This window comes from Balaenoptera musculus, chromosome 5 (genome assembly GCF_009873245.2).
Source record: "Balaenoptera musculus isolate JJ_BM4_2016_0621 chromosome 5, mBalMus1.pri.v3, whole genome shotgun sequence".
NCBI classification, from domain to species: Eukaryota; Metazoa; Chordata; class Mammalia; order Artiodactyla; family Balaenopteridae; genus Balaenoptera; species Balaenoptera musculus.
This window is the reverse complement of record NC_045789.1, coordinates 32870462-32891591: the sequence shown is the minus strand read 5'-3', so window position 1 is coordinate 32891591 and position 21130 is coordinate 32870462. Positions and strand designations below refer to the sequence as shown.

The 21130-nt window shown below is 42.1% G+C and overlaps 1 protein-coding gene across 18 annotated transcripts in view; it reads left to right on the top strand.

Annotated features, from left to right (window-relative positions):
• Nucleotides 1-21130, top strand: part of SH3D19 (SH3 domain containing 19) — a 185508-nt gene that overhangs the window by 130911 nt on the left and 33467 nt on the right. For 15 of the 18 annotated variants that reach the window (XM_036853925.1, XM_036853929.1, XM_036853923.1 and 12 more), the window contains 4 exons: nt 102-240; nt 368-530; nt 1724-2755; nt 12745-12852. In XM_036853925.1, coding sequence (XP_036709820.1) covers nt 102-240; nt 368-530; nt 1724-2755; nt 12745-12852 — 1442 coding nt within the window. The remainder of the gene's footprint in view (nt 1-101; nt 241-367; nt 531-1723; nt 2756-12744; nt 12853-21130) is intronic. The other 3 variants (XM_036853924.1, XM_036853933.1, XM_036853941.1) reach the window with 1 other exon arrangement.

Below are 21130 nucleotides of genomic sequence, written 5' to 3'. Positions count from 1 at the left end.
TTTCTTGGGTGGTAGTTATTTTCATGAATCTTTGAACATTTACAAATAGACAATAGCTTGTTACCAAGCTGTAAAATCTCACTGAGGGTTCTGTCTGCTAGGCGCCCAGAGATCACCATTGTGGCAGCTGAGCCACTGAGGCCGACCTCGTGGTTTCCAGGAGCCCCACCCCCAGGACTGGCATTTCCCCCATCTTCTGCAGCAGGCCCTTGGAGGCCCAGTGAGCTGGTTCCTGCTGAGGTGAGTAAATATCGCATTATCTCTCTGCATTTTATTTTTAATGACGTTCAAAGGTAAGAACAGTGAGACTGTTAACACCTTGACTATCACCCATAGGTGTCTAAAATCTTCATCCTTCATTCTGCAGCTCCCACCATCGTATGAACAAGTCATAAAAGAAATCAACCAAGTTCAAGTTAACACTACAAATAATAATAATGCTGCTGCCACTCCAAGGCACACTATTACTTCAGCAACTCAGACTGACTTTTCAGAAGAAATAGACAACCATCTGCCTCAAAGTAATGCAAGTAATTTGTCTTCCCTAATTCTGACCTAGTTCTAGGGAAGTAATCAGTAGGCTCCAGCCTTTAAAATAATTTGCAATTTGTGCATAATTCATTGAGCTCTGCTTCCCAGTCGTGTGATCACTGTGTGCTTGCTTTATTTGGGTTTGCTGTGATTATTATAATAGGTCATTCTTCATCCTCACAAGCCGCAGCCCCAATCTCTAGGGTTCACCCTAGTTCATATCACAAAAACATCATCTTTTTTTATTTTTTTTAAAATTTCTTTATTTTATTTTATTTTTGGCTGCGTTGGGTCTTTGTTGCTGGCACAGGCTTTCTCTAGTTGAGGCGAGCGGGGGCTACTCTTCGTTGCCGAGCGAGGGTTTCTCATTGCAGTGGCTTCTCTTGTTGCGGAGCACGGACTCTAGGTGCGTGGGCTCAGTAGTTGTGGCATGTGGGCCCAGTAGTTGTGGCTCGCGGGCTTAGTTGCTCCACGGCATGTGGGATCTTCCCGGACCAGGGCTCGAACCCGTGTCACCTGCATTGGCAGGCAGATTCAACCACTGCACCACCAAGGAAGCCCCCAAAACATCATCCTTTTAACTCATGGTTGGTATTATTGCTGATGCCCTTTATTCCCATTGAGAAAGCTGTTATATTTAGCACTTAACTTGATAGGATGCTAAAAGTGGTTGTCCTGTTAGGCTTTTAAAAAGCATTATATTAAGATAACAAATGAGAGTAAGTTACTTTGGAAAAGTAAAGCAAGAATTTTTGGAATTTTGACAAGAGAGAAATGGTCATTGATAAGTCTACTGAGAATCAGGAATTTAATGGTGTTTTAAGATATTATATAGGGACTTCCCTAGTGGTCCAGTGGTTAAGACTCTGCACTTCCACTGCAATGGAAGCACGGGTTCCATCCCTAGCCGGGGAACTAAGATCCTGTACGCCGCATGGTGTGACAAAAAAATGAATAAATAAATAAAAATAAAATATCATATAATGAATATTTTTGTATGAATAAATATAACGTGAAGAACCCTCCTGCAGGAAGCTGAATATAAACATCTCTCCATTGATTTTAGAATTACTTTTTCCTGAGGAAGGAAACCAAAATCTCTTGATATTCTACATGTATACTTTTAAAATCTGTGTATCCTTTTTCTTTGAAATTATAACGTTGCAGCTTCTGTTCGTTTTGGTCTTGTCAGCACTGCCGGCACCTCTGAAACCTCTCCAGCCTGCCCCAGCAGCCTCAGCCAGCGATCCTCCGACAGACGAGACGCCTTTAATAGTCTTTGATATTTCTGAAGAACAGAATTGTCCAGAAAACTCCAGTGCTACAAGATGTCCGGTGCCCAAACCAAGATCAAAAAGCAACCTCAGACCAGTGGCCAGAGAGCCTCACGTTAGAGAGCGGAGTCCCCAGCAAAGCAGCCCAGCGGCCACGCCGGAGGAGGCAGCCCCGAGCCGGCCCCAGCCGCTGTGGGACGACACCGGCCACGCGGACAGTCAGGCGGTGATGAGCATTATGAACGCGGAACGGAGCCCAAATACCGTCGTTTCCAGGATCAAAGCGCTTGAGGGTCAGACAAATGCGGAAAGCGTGGGACTGCCCAAAAAGCCGGAAATTGCCCCCCGCACAGTCCCCCCGAGGCCTGCTGCCTCCTCAGGGAAACCCTCCGTGGCTCCCAAACCCGCGGCTGACAGAGCCTCTGGAGGCTGGGACTCCTGGACCACAAACAGACTCCGGGGCGCATCTAGGGAAGGCCTCACCCCACACTCTCCACCGCAAGAAGCAGGGAGCGTCCCTGTAACCAAACCCGAATTGCCAAAGAAACCAAATCCTGGCCTCATACGAAGTGTTAATCCCGAGAGCCTGGGAGGAGGGTCCGTGGCCGAGAGCCCCGACGGTGGGAGGAAAGCCCCGACTCCTGCTCCTCGGCCTTTGCTGCCCAAGAAATCAGCTTCTGCAGAAACGGCCTCCTACCCTGCGGCCTCAGAAACCACCCCCTACCCTGCGGCTTTGCTGAAACCCATCACTGTGCCTCCCCGACTCTCGGTGGCGTCACAAGCCAAAGCGTTCAGGTCCCTGGGAGAAGGACCCCCGGCCAGCCCCCCAGTCCCGGTTCTGCAAAGCAAGCCTCCGGGGGACATCGACCTCATCAGCTTTGACGATGAGGTTTTACCCGCCCCGTCTGGGAACCTGGTTGAAGACTCTATCGATTCAGAGATGGTTCTGGGTGAGTGAAACTCAGAAGTGGAGGGGAATCTAAATTCATCATAGGGTATCTCAAATGGCACTTGCTGTTTTCGTTTCTGGCACATAAGTTATTGAGGCGTGGACGTGCATGTGTGTGCACATGCGTGCGTGTGTGTGTGTGTGTGGATGTGTAAAGACAGGGAGAAACACAGCGAGATTAAGAAACAAGGAGCCGCGTGGGAGATGAAATCAGAGAGCGAAGGGAAAATCTGGGATGGGGAGATGGAGACGGAGAAAGAGGGAGGCACACGTGTTGATTACTCTCACATGAGCCAGGAATAAGCAGACTGGGACCAGGGACTTAACTAGATGAGAGGCTGGCCCCTTCCTCGGGCAGGTGGAGATTCGAGCATTAGGAGGAAGAGAGGGAAACTTCTCAGAGGGGGAAGTCATGCCCCAGAAGGGCTCCTCAGATGGAGCCAGCCCCGTGGGAGTGCCGGGAAAGGGGCCAGCCCTGCAGAGGACTCTGGCAAGAGCAGTAAACCCGGCCATATGTTGCAGAATGTTGTTGCATAATCTTCACGGAGCACCTTCCCTTGGGAATGGAAAGTTTTGTAAATAAACTACAACAGTTGTAAGTTTCCTGCCAAGATCGGGACAATTAGATTTCCCAAGAGGCAGAGAGTATGTTTTCTTTCCTCACACTGTTCAAATGGAGAGTGTGATGGTAAAGCTTATCTTTGATTTGTCAAACTAAACTGCTGTACTTGTCATTGCTAAGATTCCTTTCACTGCTGTTTACTTACTTGGGCAGAATTTATGAACATGTAAGCGTAATAGTATTTTCAAAAGGTTAGCTGTCATCTTCTAAATGTTTAACATGCATCAAAATGATATAAGCTCTGTGATTCAAAACCAAATTCTGCTAAGTACAGGCATATTTTAAATGATAACAACCACATATTTATTAAATATTTATCATGCACACAACATTGTAACTGGCTGTAGCATGCCTCTTGTCCATAAGGAGTGGAAAGAAAAACATTAGGATATATTGAACTTCTGCCTAGCTCCAAACCCTCTGCTAGATGCCCAGACATACATTATTTAATTTAATACTTACACTAACCCTTTACAAGGCATCATTGGCCTCAGTTTGCAGATGAAGAAAATGAGACTGAGAGAGATCAAAAGGTAACTTACTCGGTTTTCCAAAGCAGGATTCAAAGTCCGTCTTTTCTTTCTAAGTCTAGTTTATTTTTCACTCTATCATGTTGGTACTCAACATTTTCAGAAACCTTAAACCAGGCAACACATTAAAAACTTCTCAAGTTTTTGTTATACCATTTTCGTATTTAAACCTTTTTGATGTTAACAGGGTTCAGAGTAGGACAGGGAGGGGTAAATCCAACAGCAGCAAGCTGTTCAGGGGTGGAAACAGTACGAGCCAAAATAATACCACCTTTTGTAGAAGCTGCTAGATTCTGTGGGAATGGCAACATGGTTAATAATTGCTGAGAATTTATTCTGTGTCATCAAGCAGATAATTACAGTCATCTTCAAAAAGGAAGGTCAACAGTATACATCAACATGAATACAGTATCGTGCTTCATACTCAGCCTTTTCTGTTTCTTGATTTCTACCACTTCCTTGCACAATGTTTAATTACTGAGGCAGTCTTTCAGCAGAAGGTGTAATTTGCTTGCCCCACCTGACTTTAACCATTGCTCTTACCTGTGGAGTTATCCTGAACACTCTGTCTTCTTTTTTTTTTATTTTATAAATTTATTTACTTATTTTATTTATTTTTGGCTACATTGGGTCTTTGTTGCTGCACACTGGCTTTCTCTAGTTGCTGCGAGCGGGGGCTACTCTTCGTTGCAGTGCGTGGGCTTCTCATTGCAGTGGCTTCTCTTGTTGCGGAGCATGGGCTCTAGGTGCGCGGGCTTCAGTAGTTGTGGCTCGCGGGCTCTAGAGTGCAGGCTCGGTAGTTGTGGCACACAGGCTTAGCTGCTCTGTGGCATGTGGAATCTTCCCAGACCAAGGCTCTAACCCGTGTCCCCTGCATTGGCAGGCGGATTCTTAACCACTGTGCCACCAGGGAAGTCCACTCTGTCTTCTTTTTAAACCTGCTTCTCTTCCTGTATTCTGCTCCTGTCCTAGTGACACCATCACACACCAGCCCCCCCAAAGGATCCTATCCATCATCCTTGAGCCTTCCTACCTGTCACACACAGTGACTGGTTGTTTGGACTTACAGTCAGGAAGGTCGGGGTCTACCACTTAAATGCTATGTGACCTTGGGCAATTTACTTAATTCCACAATGCCTTGGTTTCCTCATCTGTAAAACATGATAATAATACTCCTCCTGGAGGTATTGCAGGTGTTAAATATGATTATGGAGGAAAGCCCTATCACATTGTCTGAAGCATGGTAATAATACTCCTCCTGGAGGTATTGCAAGTGTTAAATATGATTATGGAGGAAAGCCCTATCACATTGTCTGAAACATGGTATGTGCTCAATAAGTGGTAGTCATTATTCTTACTTCTCGTCCTTCACATCCAGTTAGTGGTCAAGTCCTGCTGGTTTTACTTTCTGAATAGTTCTTAAATTTTCCTTTAGTTTCCATCACTCCTGCTACTGGCCCACTTTTCTAATCCTTAGGCTCAGATTCCTGCAGTAGCCCCCTAAATTGAGCCTCTGCTTCTGCCTCAAACCCATCATCATATCATGGTTACCCAGCAGATTTTTCTAGAGTGTACATTGGACCTTGTTGCTTCCGTGCTTATTGCCCTCCAGAGGCCTTCAAGATCACCTCTGAATTCCTCAAAATGTAGAGGGAATTTTTGTTTGTTTACTGACTGGGGCTTTGTGACTTTTTTGGGGTGGGTGAGCTACACATTTTTTTAACTGAAGTATAATTGACGTACAGCACTATGTTAGTTCCGTGTACACAGCCTAGTGATTCGGTATTTCAAGAGGATCACCATAAGTCTAGTTACCATCTGCCATCATACAAAGTTATTACAGTATTACTGACTATATTCCCCATGCTCTAAGGCTTTGTGACTTTTTGATGGTGTATTAATAGCATTGTCTTTGTAGATAAAGGGTTATGGTCTCTTGGTGAAACCTTGCTTAATCGTCCTGGCATCAGCCAAAAACTGGGGGAGGAACACAGGAGAAAGGAGAGAAACTCACAGATATGTCTTTCCTTCTTTTTCTTTTCCCTCAAAAAATAAAGAAAATCCAATAAAGTAGTTTTCATAAAATGAAGTTGCCATATTAATCTCAGGAAATAAGAGATCAGAAAATACTGAAGCTATGAAAACATTGTAAGGATTAGAAAAATTATTAAAGGGAAACTCATCAAACAGGCAATTTAATATTGGATTCACTTCTTGGGTAGAATGCCTTCCAGGTTAATGTAGTGGAGCTGAGAAGCATTAGCACTTCCTCTTCACACCTTTACAAATCATACCCAGTTGTCAAAAAAGCAGAATGCTTCTGCTGTCAACCCCATTACACAGACCAGAATAATAGTTTAGCAGCCAACTTCTGCTATTAACAGAACTCAAGGGAAAGAAATAAATGACAGAAAAGCTAGCCAAGGATGGTGAAACTAATTATGATGACAAGCATATTATTAGAGACAGGTAATGGGCAGAAAACTACATTATCATCAATGTTTTTCTCAACCCGGTAATGAAGACCATGTGGATATAGGTGTAAAGGGGCAGCAGGTGTAGAATAATTGGCATTGGTGAGAGGGGGCTGGAAGGAGGGCAGAGTAAACACTGCAAATAAAAGTAGAGAAAGATGCCATGGACTTTCCTTAGACTTGGTTAGGAGATGCTTTTGCAGATAGTTGTGTTTTCTCTATAGAAGCAAGAGCAAAGAGTCTGTGATAGAGGAAATTATGACACTGGGGTTCTTAACCCTTTCTGGATCACAGAACGCAGCCTATGAATCTTTTTTCTCCCTTGAAAATAACCCTTTTGCACATGTATGCACAGTTGGAGGTACAATTTCCAGATCTTCAAGGGCTTATTCTTGGAACCCAGATTAAGGACTTCTACTACAGAAGGTTGGAAATTGCCTTCAGTGGACTGCTGAAATAAATTCTGGTTGCATCCATACAATGGAATATTGTGCAGTAGCTAAAAAAGAGGCAGACCCCCTATTATCCCCTACTATGGACCAACCGCCAAGATATTCTGGGTGAAAAATGCAAGGTATAGGTAGTATTCATGGTATTTTAGCTATAGTGTTGGTGTTAAAACACATATTTACATGTAAATATGCTGTGTCTTTGGAAGATGTATTAAAAATGCTAACAAAGCTTGTCTTTTATGAGGGAACTCCATCAGCAGGAGAGGATGGGGGAACTGGTTTTCAAATAGATGACCGTAAGCAGAATTAGGATGAAAGAAACTAGGAGACATAGCCCTTGTCTTTGCCACAGAGAAAGAGCTGCCCCCCACACTGTTCCTCAGCCTGTGAGGAGTAGAAATTTTAAGAGTAATAAAATATGATTTTTCTAAACAATTATATTATTCAAGGTTACAAATAAAAGCTAATTATTATGAACTAAATATGTCTAAATTAGACAAATTCAAAAATATGTTATCTACATTATTTCCTATTAAATAGAATCACTGAGGAGTATTAGCCAAAAAAAAGAGTTTTTATTTTTCTGGTTACTTTATGGAAAATTTTATGGCCATTATTGCCTTGAAAAAGCAGCTAAAGGGACAAGTATTTTCATATTTTTCCTCTTATTTCTTTTTTTTTATTATTATTTTTATTTTTATTGTTGGCTGCAGTGGGTCTTTGCTGCTGCGTGCCAGCTTTCTCTAGTTGTGGTGAGCAGGGGCTACTCTTTGTTGTGGCGCACGGGCTTCGTTGCTCCGTGGCATGTGGGATCTTCCCGGACCAGGGATCGAACCTGTGTCCCCTGCATTGGCACGTGGATTCTTAACCACTGCGCCACCAGGGAAGTCCCTCCTCTTATTTCTAAGTGATTTTTGTTTCAGTTTGTTTGGCAGGGGTGTTATTTCAGCTTAATTTTGTAACTTTTTTCATGTGATTGAATTTATTTTATTGGATTTATTTTTCAGTCACAAAGTAACATATTTGCGGTAACAAGTCTAACAATATAAACATTTAGTAAAAGACAAAAATGAATCTCCCTCCAATCCATTCAAATCCCCAGAATAACCAGTGTGAACCATGTTGTATGTAGCTTTCTGTGCCTTTGGACATTCCAAACCAAAGCTTACAAACATGTACACATACATGTACTTCTTCCTGTTTTTTACAAAAAGTTTTACCTAACTGTACCCATTACTCAGCAGCAAAAATGTTTACGTAACTGTACCCATTACCCAGCAGCTTACTTTATTGATTTAGTAATGAGGTTTAGGGACTTCTCTCCAGGCCAGTAGATCTAAGTCTGACTCCTTGTTCCCTGATACCTGCCTGATATTCCCTGGTATGAGCGCAGCACAGTCAAATCAACGTTGCCCCTATTGATGGACACCACTACAAAAAGTGCTGTGGTAAACACTCTTGTAAGTATTTTCACTTCTACTAGTGCTTTTATAAAGAAATTTCCAAAAGTGGGACTACTGGCTTAAAGATCATGAACTTGAAACATATTAACAGTACCAACAATCCAGTTTCTCACCTGGCAGTGCCAGGAGTTCCCAAACGTGAGGTGCCATCCTTGCCTTCTAGGTCGCCCACTTAACACTGCTGTTGGAGAAAAATACCCCTCTCATGAAAAGACGTAAAAAGTAAGCATACTGTGTAGCTAGAGGGAGACGCTCACACCATCGTCAAGATGAAAACCAGGCCTCTGGCTCCACCTTCTCACTGCAGTGAGGCTGTCTCTCCTCCCCGCTCATCGGTGCGCCTCGTCTGGATGGCAGCCTGGGGCAGGGCGCGGACAGGCACAGGCCGAGCTCCCGGACTCAGGGCGCACAGCTAGGGGAGGTCGTTAAGCAGACCCACTCCTGCCAAACAGCCACAGTACCGGAACACTCAGACTTCCTTGCTTCACTGTATGGAGAAAGAATTTTTTTTTTCTTTTTTTTTGGAGACGTGTATACTAGAATAATTACACATGATCTGAGTGCCAGTTATTAAAGAGCAGCTAATGATACTAAAAATAAAGACCAAGAAAGAGACAGAAAGTGGGTAGGGAGGACACTTTGAATACTTTGTATTTAAGTTGTATCTTGCTACTTCAGTTAAAATCCAGCAGGTTTTAAAAAATGCCTGGACCCTTTAATGCGGTACTTGAGACCTGCAGGATTTGGGACGGGGTTCCCTGAGGCTAGTCCTCCAAGAACAAGTGCATTTGGGATCCCCCTTGCCCAGCCGTCCAAGGCCACTGAGTGGCCTCTTTCTCCTTCTCTGCCCCCCTTGTTCGTGCTCTCACTCCTGGGATGTGAGAGAGACAGAGTGTACGTGGTATCCTGGCCCAGAACATCAGATGAGTTGGGAAACAATTGAAGAGATTCCATGCTCAAGATTTTCTTCTCCCTCCACACTCAACCCCCAGAATCACCAACTAAAAACCTATCCTAATAACCACCAGATTGTAGGGGCCCAAAGCAGCTGTTAAAGCAGAAATACCACTTGAATGGGAGAGCACAGTGAACAGTTATCAGCCTTAATCCTTTTCTTGAATTTTGGTCCTTTTCCCAGCAGGAAACAGAGCCCTGAGAGGATGGGCCGTTACAGCCAAGGTTGAGGGGACAGGGGACGGTCAAGTCTCTGCAGCAGTGGGGGAAGGAAAGTCGCTCCTTGGAGGTCACTGGGTTCCAATGAGAGCCAAGGAGGCAGAGCAGGGGCAACGGCAGGGGAGAGAGACGAACAGGAAGGAAAAATATGCACACAGGAGAGATACTATGTTTCTGTGTTTGAATAAAATATATGCCGAGATTGGGGTCTTCAAATTCTTTCATTCTAGCTAGCATTACTCAGAACAGGTGACACGTTCAGGGAGTTCAGTTTCAGGTAATGTGTGCAATAATGGGCTTTAATACCAGCCTACCTTCCCCTTTTTATCCATCAGCACTGCTGTTTCCTAAAAACCCAGATGTGTATTTTTCAGCTTGGAAGAACTGTTAGAATACGCAAAATCCATCTGTTGGAAAGAGGATCAGGGAGCCTCCTCTCCCTCGCCGCCTGCACTCCTGTTTCACGCTGCAACCTGCTTCCCTTCTGACCACAACTGAAGTTCCCCCTTGCTCTACATTTCCCTTTTTCAGTAGCATGTCTCACCTTCTAGTATACCGCATGAATCACTCAGTATATTTATTGTTTATTGTCTCCGTCTCTTGCTGGAGTGTAAGCATCACAAGGGCAGAGTTCTTTGCTCTGTTCACTGACGTATTCCCAGCATCTAGAATAGCATTTGATGTGTAGCAGGCACCCAATCAATACTGAATGAAAAAAAGTGAAAGAGTAAGTTACAAAGAAATAGATATAAAATGATCCTGTTTGTGTTTTTCAAAATACCTACATAATAATACATATGATACAGAAAAAGAATCTGTAGACAGATACACATATTTTAGATAATAATTACTACTTCAGGGATGGGATTACGGGAGATTTTCTATCATATATTTCTTTTTTTTTTAAAGATCAACTTATTTTTTTTTTTAATAAATTTACTTATTTTTTTTTAAATATATATTTTTTTAAATATATTTATTTTTTAAAAAAATAAATTTATTTATTTTTTAAAAAAATAAATTTATTTTTTAAAAAAATAAATTTATTTTTTTAAAAATAAATTTATTTTTTAAAAAATAAATTTATTTTTTTTAAAAATAAATTTTTTTTTAAAATAAATTTATTTTTTTTAAAAAATAAATTTATTTATTTAAAAAAAATAAATTTAATTATTTTTGGCTGTGTTGGGTCTTCATTGTTGCGTGCAGGCTTTCTCTAGTGGCGAGCAGGGGCTACTCTTCATTGCGGTGCGAGGGCTTCTCATTGCGGTGGCTTCTCTTGTTGTGGAGCACAGGCTCTAGGCGCATGGGCTTCAGTAGCTGTGGCATGCAGGCTTCAGTAGTTGTGGCTTGCGGGCTCTAGAGCACAGGCTCAGTAGTTGTGGCTCATGGGCTTAGTTGCTCCACGGCGTGTGGGATCTTCCCGGACCAGGGATCGAACCTGTGTCCCCTGCATTGGCAGGCGGATTCTTAACCACTGCGCCACCAGGGAAGTCCCTATCATATATTTCTTAATGTTTCCCATTTTTACAATAAATGTTACTTTTGAAATGAAAAATAATGCTATAACAAAATAAGGAATTGACGAATTTCTTTAGACCTAAAAGAAGAAGCTTTGTTTGTTTTCTGGGGATATAGGTTACAATGGAAGAAAGTGATATTATTACAAGAGCCTTTTTTGAAAGTTTAATATTGTTTTGATGATGTTGAGTTGGGTTTTTGAGCACAGACAAGACTCGCCTCACTAATGAGCTAATAGACAGGTTTCCATAGAGGGGTCATCTAATTTTTTTTTTCTAACTAGCCTAATTATTATTTTACCTAGCATGCCATCTGGGGGCCTTACTTAGGTGATAGATAATAAACTTAAAATAGGATTGTACTTAACCGTCCTATCTCCCCACCTCGCACCGTTACTGGCACGTGGTAAGCAGACATGTGAGATCAAGTGACTAGTGAGTGGGTGATGCTCTGGTAGCAGGTCTGAGAGTGGGGTTGCCTGAGAGCTGGGTGGAAGGGAAGGGCAAGTATCAAGGAGCTGAAAGGCCTTCTTATCCTTAGCTGAGCTCTTCGTGTATCCTGAAAAGAGCTGGTCAGCAAAAGATGCTTTATTGAACTGCGGCTCATAACAGGCAGAACATAAATGCTGTTCATCACGGGCGCTGTGAAGTGCGTTGTTTATAGGGAGTATCTCCCTACAGGCGAGATCCAGAGGACAGGTTCCGAATACAGTATGTATTCCTTCTGCCTCTTGTTGAATAAAGGCAAAAGTGGCCTCATGAGACCCTGTGCACTGTATAGAGTATGCATTATACAGCATTTGATTTTATTTTTGCTAATCTATTTATTTTTAGGTTTTTCATCTTTTAAAAATTTTTTGGTCATCTTCCCAAACTACTAAAAAGAACATTTACATGAAAGAAAAAAAGACTATTCCTTTCAGTAAAAAAGTTTGGTGGGGGATTTCTCTGGCGGTCCAGTGGTTAGGGCTCCACGCTCTCACTGCCGAGGGCCTGGGTTCCATCCCTGGTTGGGTAACTAAGATCCCACAGGCCTTGCGGCATGGCCAAAAACAAAAAAAAGGAAGAAAAAAGTTTGGTGGTTATGCTTTTATTTAAAATACTGTCCCTAAGCACATACTGTCCATTTTAAATGAATGGGTTAAGATGGAGAATATATATCTTTGGCCCCAAATCAAATATTTGAAGGGAGATGTCTTATTTTATTTCCAGGATAAAACGCTTTCCGTTTTCATGTTAGCAAGGTGTAGTTTCACTTCACTACTCAATCCGAGTGTGCTGCTGCCACGCTCTGGCAGGGTGGGATGAGGGGTGGAACGAGGCCCAGGGTCAGCCCTTCAGGGAGGTTTTCCAATGCAGGCACAGGGGTGGGGCAAAGAGACCTTCCTTCCTGGGGGATCCGGGAGGCTTCACTGTAGGGGGAAAATTGGCTGCATGTTTCAATTGCCCCTCATTTTCAGGCAGACACTTATGGAATGATTACACTCCTGTGAAAGATAGCTTCTACATAATTGAAGATTGTCCTGGATCTCTCTCATCAGAGAGCAAGAAAAGCCACATGAATTATTTACAGAGCGCCAAGTTATTTCCTTTCATGAGCCCTGACTTTGTTTTTGTCTCTGCAAACTGAGATTTTGTTTATCCATGAATAGTTTTCCCTAGGGCATGAAAAATATGACTCTTTAATTATGAATGAGGTTTTTTGTTTGAGTTCATGTTAACTAAAACATGCAAAATACACTGTGTTTTCCATTAGATCCCTTTCAGCTCCCCACAAGAATAGAACCAGCAAAGGAACGAGCAGTTCAACCAGCACCCACCAGGAAGCCCACTGTGATTCGAATTCCAGCCAAACCAGGAAAATGTAAGCACTTCTCTGCCTCATTTATCTGCTTCTCCAAGAGCCAGTGAGAAATATATCCTAATTTATCAGTCTGCTTTTGAAATTATGTATAATCGGCCACTTATTATTATTTTTCAGTCGAGAACATTTTTTTTAACATCTTTATTGGAGTATAATTGCTTTACAATGGTGTGTTACTTTCTGCTGTATAACAAAGGGAATCAGCTATACGTATACGTATATCCCCATATCTCTTCCCTCTTACATCTCCCTCTCATCCTTCCTATCCCACCCCTCTAGTTGGACACAAAGCACTGACCTGATCTCCCTGTGCTATGCGGCTGCTTCCCACTAGCTATCTGTTTTACATTTGGTAGTGTATATATGTCCATGCCACTCTCTTACGTTGTCCCAGCTTACCCTTCCCCCTCCCCATGTCCTCAAGTCCATTCTCTGCATCTGCATCTTTATTCCTGTCCTGCCCCTAGGTTCTTCAGAACCACTTTTTTTTTTTAGGATTCCATATATATGTATTAGCATATGGTATTTGTTTTTCTCCTTCTGACTTACTACACTCTGTATGACAGACTCTAGGTCCATCCACCTCACTACAAATTAACTCAGTTTCGTTTCTTTTTATGGCTGAGTCATATTCCATTGTATATATGTGCCACATCTTCTTGATCCATTCATCTGTCGATGGACACTTAGGTTGCTTCCATGTCCTGGCTATTGTAAATAGTGCTGCAATGAACATTGTGGTACATGACTCTTTTTGAATTATGGTTTTCTCAAGGTATATGCCCAGTAGTGGGATTGCTGGGTCGTATGGTAGTTCTATTTTTAGTTTTTTAAGAAACCTCCATACTGTTCTCCATAGTGGCTGTATCAATTTACATTCCCACCAACAGTGCAAGAGGGTTCCTTTTTCTCCACACCCTCTCCAGCATTTATTGTTTGTAGATTTTTTGATGATGGCCATTCTGACACATTCTGGTGTGAGGTGATACCACATTATAGTTTTGATTTGCATTTCTCTAATGATTAGTGATGTTGAGCATCCTTTCATGTGTTTGTTGGCAATCTGTATATCTTCTTGGGAGAAATGTCTATTTAGGTCTTCCGCCCATTTTTGGATTGGGTTGTTTTTTTGATATTGAGCTGTATGAGCTGCTTGTAGATTTTGGAGGTTAATCCTTTGCCAGTTGCTTCATTTGCAAATATTTTCTCCCATTTTAAGGGTTGTCTTTTCATCTTGTTTATGGTTTCCTTTGCTGTGAAAAAGCTTTTACGTTTCATTAGGTCCCATTTGTTTACTTTTATTTTTATTTCCATTTCTCTAGGGGGTGGGTCAAAAAGGATCGTGCTGTGATTTATGTCAGAGTGTTCTGCCTATGTTTTCCTCTAAGAGTTTTATAGTGTCTGGCCTTACATTTAGGTCTTTAATCCATTTTGAGTTTATTTTTGTGTATGGCATTAGGGAGTGTTCTAATTTCATTCTTTTACATGTAGCTGTCCAGTTTTCCCAGCATGACTCATTCTCCATTGTATATTCTTGCCTCCTTTATCAAAGATAAGGTGACCATATGTGCATGGGTTTATCTCTGGGCTTTCTATCCTGTTCCATTGATCTGTATTTCTGTTTTTGTGCCAATACCATACTGTCTTGATGACTGTAGCTCTGTAGTATAGTCTGAAGTCAAGGAGCCTGATTCCTCCAGCTTGTTTTTCTTTCTCAAGATTGCTTTGGCTATTCAGGGTCTTTTGTGTTTCCATACAAATTGTGAAATTTTTTATTCTAGTTCTGTGAAAAATGCCATTGGTAGTTTGATAGGGATTGCATTGAATCTGTAGATTGCTTTGGGTAGTATAGTCATTTTCACAATGTTGATTCTTCCAATCCAAGAACATGGTATATCTCTCCACCTATTTGTATCATCTTTAATTTCTTTCATCAGTGTCTTATAATTTTCTGCATACAGGTCTTTTGTCTCCTTAGATAGGTTTATTCCTAGGTATTTTATTCTTTTTGTTGCAGTGGTAAATGGGAGTGTTTCCTTAATTTCTCTTTCAGATTTTTCATCATTAGTGTATAGGAATGCAAGAGATTTCTGTGTATTAATTTTGTATCCTGCTACTTTACCAAATTCGTTGATTAGCTCTAGTAGTTTTCTGGTGGCATCTTTAGGATTCTCTATGTATAGTATCATGTCATCTGCAAACAGTGACAGCTTTACTTCTTCTTTTCTGATTTGGATTCCTTTTATTTCTTTTTCTTCTCTGATTGCTGTGGCTAAAACTTCCAAAACTATGCTGAATAATAGTGGTGAGAGTGGGCAACCTTGTCTTGTTCCTGATCTTAGTAGAAATGGTTTCAGTTTTCACCACTGAGAACAATGTTGGCTGTGGGTTTGTCATCTGGCCTTTATTATGTTGAGGTAAGTTTCCTCTATGCCCACTTTCTGGCAGGTTTTTATCATAAATTGTTGTTGAATTTTGTCAAAAGCTTTTTCTGTATCTATTGAGATAATCATATGGTTTTTCTCCTTCAATTTGTTAATATGGTTTATCACATTGATTGATTTGCATATATTGAAGAATCCTTGTGTTCCTGGGATAAACCCCACTTGATCATAGTGTATGATCCTTTTAATGTGCTGCTGGATTCTGTTTACTAGTATTTTGTTAAGGATTTTTGCATCTATGTTCATCAATTATATTAGCGTGTAGTTTTCTTTTTTGGTGACATCTTTGTCTGATTTTGTTATCAGGGTAATGGTGGCCTCATAGAATGAGTTTGGGAGTGTTCTTTCCTCAGCTATATTTTGGAAGAGTTTGAGAAGGATAGGTGTTAGCTCTTCTCTAAATGTTTGATAGAATTCGCCTGTGAATCCTTCTGGTCCTGGGCTTTTGTTTGTTGGAAGATTTTTAATCACAGTTTCAATTTCAGTGCTTGTGATTGGTCTGTTTATATTTTCTATTTCTTCCTGGTTCAGTCTCGGAAGGTTGTGCTTCTCTAAGAATTTGTCCATTTCTTCCAGGTTGTCCATTTTATTGGCATATAGTTGCTTGTAGTAATCTCTAATGATCCTTTGTATTTCTGCAGTGTCAGTTGTTACTTTACCTTTTTCATTTCTAATTCTATTGATTTGAGTCTTCTCCCTTTTTTTCTTGATGAGTCTGGCTAATGGTTTATCAATTTTGTTTATCCTCTCAAAGAACCAGCTTTTAGTTTTCTTGATCTTTGCTATCATTTCCCTCATTTCTTTTTCATTTATTTCTGATCTGATCTTTATGATTTCTTTCCTTCTGCTAACTTTGGGGGGTTTTTGTTCTTCTTTCTCTAATTGCTTTAGTGTGAGGTTAGGTTGTTTATTTGAGATGTTTCTTGTTCCTTGAGGTAGGATTGTATTGTAATAACCTCCTTCTTAGAACTGCTTTTGTTGCATCCCATAGGTTTTGGGTCATCATGTTTTCATTGTCATTTGTTTCTAGGTATTTTTTGATTTCCTCTTTGATTTCTTCAGTGATCTCTTGGTTATTTAGTAGTGTATTGTTTAGCCTCCATGTGTTTGTATTTTTTACAGATTTTTTCCTGTAATTGATATCTAGTCTCATAGTATTGTGGTCAGAAAAGGTACTTGATACGATTTCAATATTCTTAAATTTACCAATCCTTGATTTGTGACCCAAGATATGGTCTATCCTGGAGAATGTTCCATGAGCAGAAGAAAGCATATTCTGTTGTTTTTCGATGGAATGTCCTGTAAATATCAATTAAGTCTGTCTTGTTTAATGTATCATTTAAAGCTTGTGTTTCTTTTTTTTTTTTTTTTTTTTTTTTTTCTGGCTGTGTGGGTCTTCGTTTCTGTGCAAGGGCTTTCTCTAGTTGCGGCAAGCGAGGGCAGTCTACATCGCGGTGCACGGGCCTCTCACTATCGCAGCCTCTCTTGTTGGGAGCACAGGCTCCAGACGCACAGGCTCAGTAGTTGTGGCTCACGGGCCTAGTTGCTCCGCGGCATGTGGGATCTTCCCAGAACAGGGCTCGAACCCGTGTCCCCTGCATTGGCAGGCAGATTCTCAACCACTGCACCACCAGGAAAGCCCTGTGTTTCCTTATTTATTTTCATTTTGGGTGATCTGTCCATTGGTGAAAGTGGGGTGTTAAAGTCCCCTACTATGATTGTGTTACTGTCGATTTCCCCTTTTATGGCTGTTAGCATTTGCCTTATGTATTGAGGTGCTCCTGTGTTGGGTGCATAAATATTTACAATTGTTAGGTCTTCTTCTTGGATTTATCCCTTGATCATTATGTAGTGTCCTTCTTTGTCTCTTGTTATAGTCTTTATTTAAACATCTATTTTGCCTGGTATGAGAATTGCTACTCAAGGTTTCTTTTGATTTCCATTTGCATAGAATATCTTTATCCATCCCCTCACTTTCAGTCTGTATGTGTCCCCAGGTCTGAAGTGGGTCTCCTGTAGACAGCATATATACAGGTCTTGTTTTTGTATCCATTCAGCCAGTCTATGTCTTTTGGTTGGAGCATTTAATCCATTTACATTTAAGGTAATATAGATATGTATGTTCCTATTACCATTTTCTTAATTGTTTTGGGTTTGTTATTGTAGGCCTTTCCCCTCTCTTGTGTTTCCTGCCTAGAGAAGTTCCTTTAGCATTTGTTGTAAAGCTGGTTTGGTGGTGCTGAATTCTCTTAACTTTTGCTAGTCTGTAAAGGTTTTAATTTCTCCATTGAATCTGAATGAGATCCTTGCTGGGTAGAGTAATCTTGGTCGTAGGTTTTTCCCTTTCATCACTTTAAATATGTCCTGCCACACCCTTCTGGCCTGCAGAGTTTCTGCTGAGAAATCTGCTGAGCAATCAGCTGAATCCTTATGGGGATTCCCTTGTATGTTACTTGTTGCTTTTCCCTTGCTGCTTTTAATATTTTTTTTCGTTGTATTTAATTTTTGATAGTTTGATTAATATGTGTCTTGGTGTGTTTCTCCTTGGATTTATCCTGTATGAGACTCTCTGTGCTTCCTGGACTTGACTATTTCCTTTCCCACATTAGGGAAGTTTTCAACTATAATCTCTTCAAATATTTTCTCAGTCCCTTTCTTTTTCTCTTCTTCTTCTGGGACCCCTATAATTTGAATGTTGGTGCTTTCAATATTGTCCCAGAGGTCTCTGAGACTGTTCTCAATTCTTTTCATTCTTTTTTCGTTATTCTGCTCTGTGGTAGTTACTTCCACTCTTTTATCTTCCAGGTCACTTATCCGTTCTTCTGCCTAAGTTATTCTGCTATTGATTCCTTCTAGAGAATTTTTAATTTCATTTATTGTGTTGTTCATCATTGTTTGTTTGCTCTTTAATTCTTCTAGATCCTTGTTAAACGTTTCTTGTATTTTCTCCATTCTATTTCCAAGATTTTGGATCATCTTTACTATCATTACTCTGAATTCTTTTTCAGGTAGACTGCCTAGTTCCTCTTATTTGTTTGATCTCTGCGTTTTTACTTTGCTCCTTCATCTGCTGTGTATTTCTCTGTCTTCTCATTTTGCTTAACTTACTGCATTTCAGGTCTGCTTTTTGCAGGCTGCAGGTTCATAGTTCCTGTTGTTTTTGGTGTCTGCCCCCAGTGGGTAAGATTGGTTCAGTGGGTTGTGTAGGCTTCCTGGTGGAAGGGACTAGTGCCTGTGTTCTGGTGGGTGAAGCTGAATCTTGTCTTTCTGGTGGGCAGGACCATGTCCAGTAGTGTGTTTTGGGGTGTCTGTGACCTTATTATGCTTTTAGGCAGCCTCTCTGCTAATGGGTGGGGTTGTGTTCCTCTTTTGCTAGTTGTTTGGCATGGGGTGTCCAGCACTGTAGCTTGCTGGTCGTTGAGTGGAGCTGGGTCTTAGTGTTGAGATGGAGATCTCTGGGAGAACTTTTGCCATTTGATATTATGTGGAGCTGGGAGGTCTCTGGTGGACCAATGTCCTGAACTCGGCTCTCCCACCTAAGAGGCTCAGGCCTGACACCCGGCCGGAGCACCAAGACCTTGTCAGCCACACAGCTCAGAAATAAAGCGAGAAGAAGAAAGAAAGAATAAATGAATAAATAAATAAAATGAAGTTATTAAAATTAAAAAATTAAAAAATTATTAAAAATTAAAAAGTAATAAAAAAAGAAAGAAAGAAGAGAGCAAGCAAACCAATAAACAAATCCACCAATGATAACAAGTGCTAAAAACTATACTAAAAAAAACCAACAAAACAAACAAACAAAGAAAGAAAAAAACGGACAGACAGAACCCTAGGACAAATGGTAAAAGCAAAGCTATACAGACAAAATCACACAAAGAAGCATACACATACACACTCACAAAAAGCAAAAAAGGAAAATATGTATATATATATATTAAAGAAAAAAAAAGGAAGAGAGCAACCAAATCAATAAACACATCTACCAATGATAATAAGCTCTAAATACTAAACTGAGATAAATCTAAAACCAGAAACAAATTAGATGCAGATAGCAAACCCCAAGTCTAAAGTTGCTTCCAGAGTCCCCTGCCTCAATTTTGGGATGATTCATTGTCTATTCAGGTATTCCACAGATGCAGGATACATCAAGTTCATTGTGGAGATTTAATCCCCTGCTCCTGGGGCTGCTGGGAGAGATTTCCCTTTCTCTTCTTTGTTCGCACAGCTCCTGGGGTTCAGCTTTGGATTTGGCCCCGCCTCTGCGTGTAGGTCGCCTGAGGGCGTCTGTTCCCCGCCCAGACAGGACGGGGTTAAAGTAGCAGCTGCTTCGGGGGCTCTGGCTCACTCAGGCCGGGGGGAGGGAGGGGTATGGAATGCGGGGCGAGCCTGTGGCAGCAGAGGCTGGCATGATGTTGCAACAGCCTGAGGCGCGCCATGTGTTCTCCCTGGGAAGTTGTCCCTGGATCACGGGACCCTGGCAGGGGCAGGCTGCACAGGCTCCCAGGAGTGGACGTGTGGATAGTGACCTGTGCTCGCACACAGGCTGCTTGGTGGCGGCCGCAGCAGCCTTAGCATCTCATGCCCGTCTCTGGTGTCCGCGCTGATAGCCGCGGCTTGCGCCCGTCTCTGGAGCTCGATTAGGCGGTGCTCTGAATCCCCTCTCCTTGCACACCCCGAAACAATGGTCTTTTGCCGCTTAGGCAGTTCCAGACGTTTTCCCGGACTCCCTCCCAGCTAGCTGTGGCGCACTAGCCCCCTTCAGGCTGTGTTCACGCAGCCAAACCCAGTCCTCTCCCTGGGATCTGACCTTGGAAGCCCGAGCCTCAGCTCCCAGCCCCCATCCGCCGCAGCAGGTGAGCAGACAAGCCTCTCGGGCTGCTGAGTGCTGGTCGGCACCCATTCTCTATGAGGGAATCTCTCCGCTTTGCCCTCTGCACCCCTGTGGCTGCGCTCTCCTCCATAGCTCTGAAGCTTCCCCCCCGCCACACCCCTCATCTCCACTAGTGAAGAGGCTTCCTAGTGTGTGGAAACTTTTCCTCCTTCACAGCTCCCTCCCAGATGTGTGGGTCCCATCCCTATTATTTTGTCTCTGCTTTTTCTTTTTTCTTTTGCCCTACCCAGGTACGTGGGGAGTTTTTGCCTTTTGGGAAGTCTGAGGTCTTCTGCCAGCGTTCAGTAGGTGTTCTGTAGGACTTGTTCCACATGTAGATGTATTTCTGATGTATTTGTGGGGAGGAAGGCGATCTCCACGTCTTACTCCTCCGCCATCTTGAAGGTCCTCCCCTCGAGAACTTTTAAAAGCAAGTTGTTTTCTCATAATTCTTTAGACAATTAGTACAGCAAATTGGTTTATTTTTTATTTTTTATATTTTTTTAGTTCATTTTTGGCTGCATTGGGTCTTTGTTGCTGCATGCAGGCTTTTTCTAGTTGTGGCAAGCGGGGGCTACTCTTCATTGCAGTGCTACTCTTCTCATTGCAGTGACTTCTCATGGCAGTGACTTCTCTTGTTGCAGAGCAAGAGCTCTAGGCGTGCAGACTCAGTAGTTCTGGCACATGGGCCCTAGAGCATGCGGGCTTCAGTATTGCAGCACACGGGCTCAGTAGTTGTGGCGCGCGGGCTCTAGAGCGCAGGCTCAGTTGTTGTAGCACATGGGCTTAGTTGCTCTGCAGCATGTGGGATCTTCCCGGGCCAGGGCTCGAACCCATGTCCCCTGCATTGGCAGGCGGATTCTTAACCACTGCGCCACCAGGGAAGTCCAGTACAGTAAATTTGGTTTTTACTTCTCTTTAACATTGTCTTAGACAGAGAGAATAGAGGGAGGCTGAAACT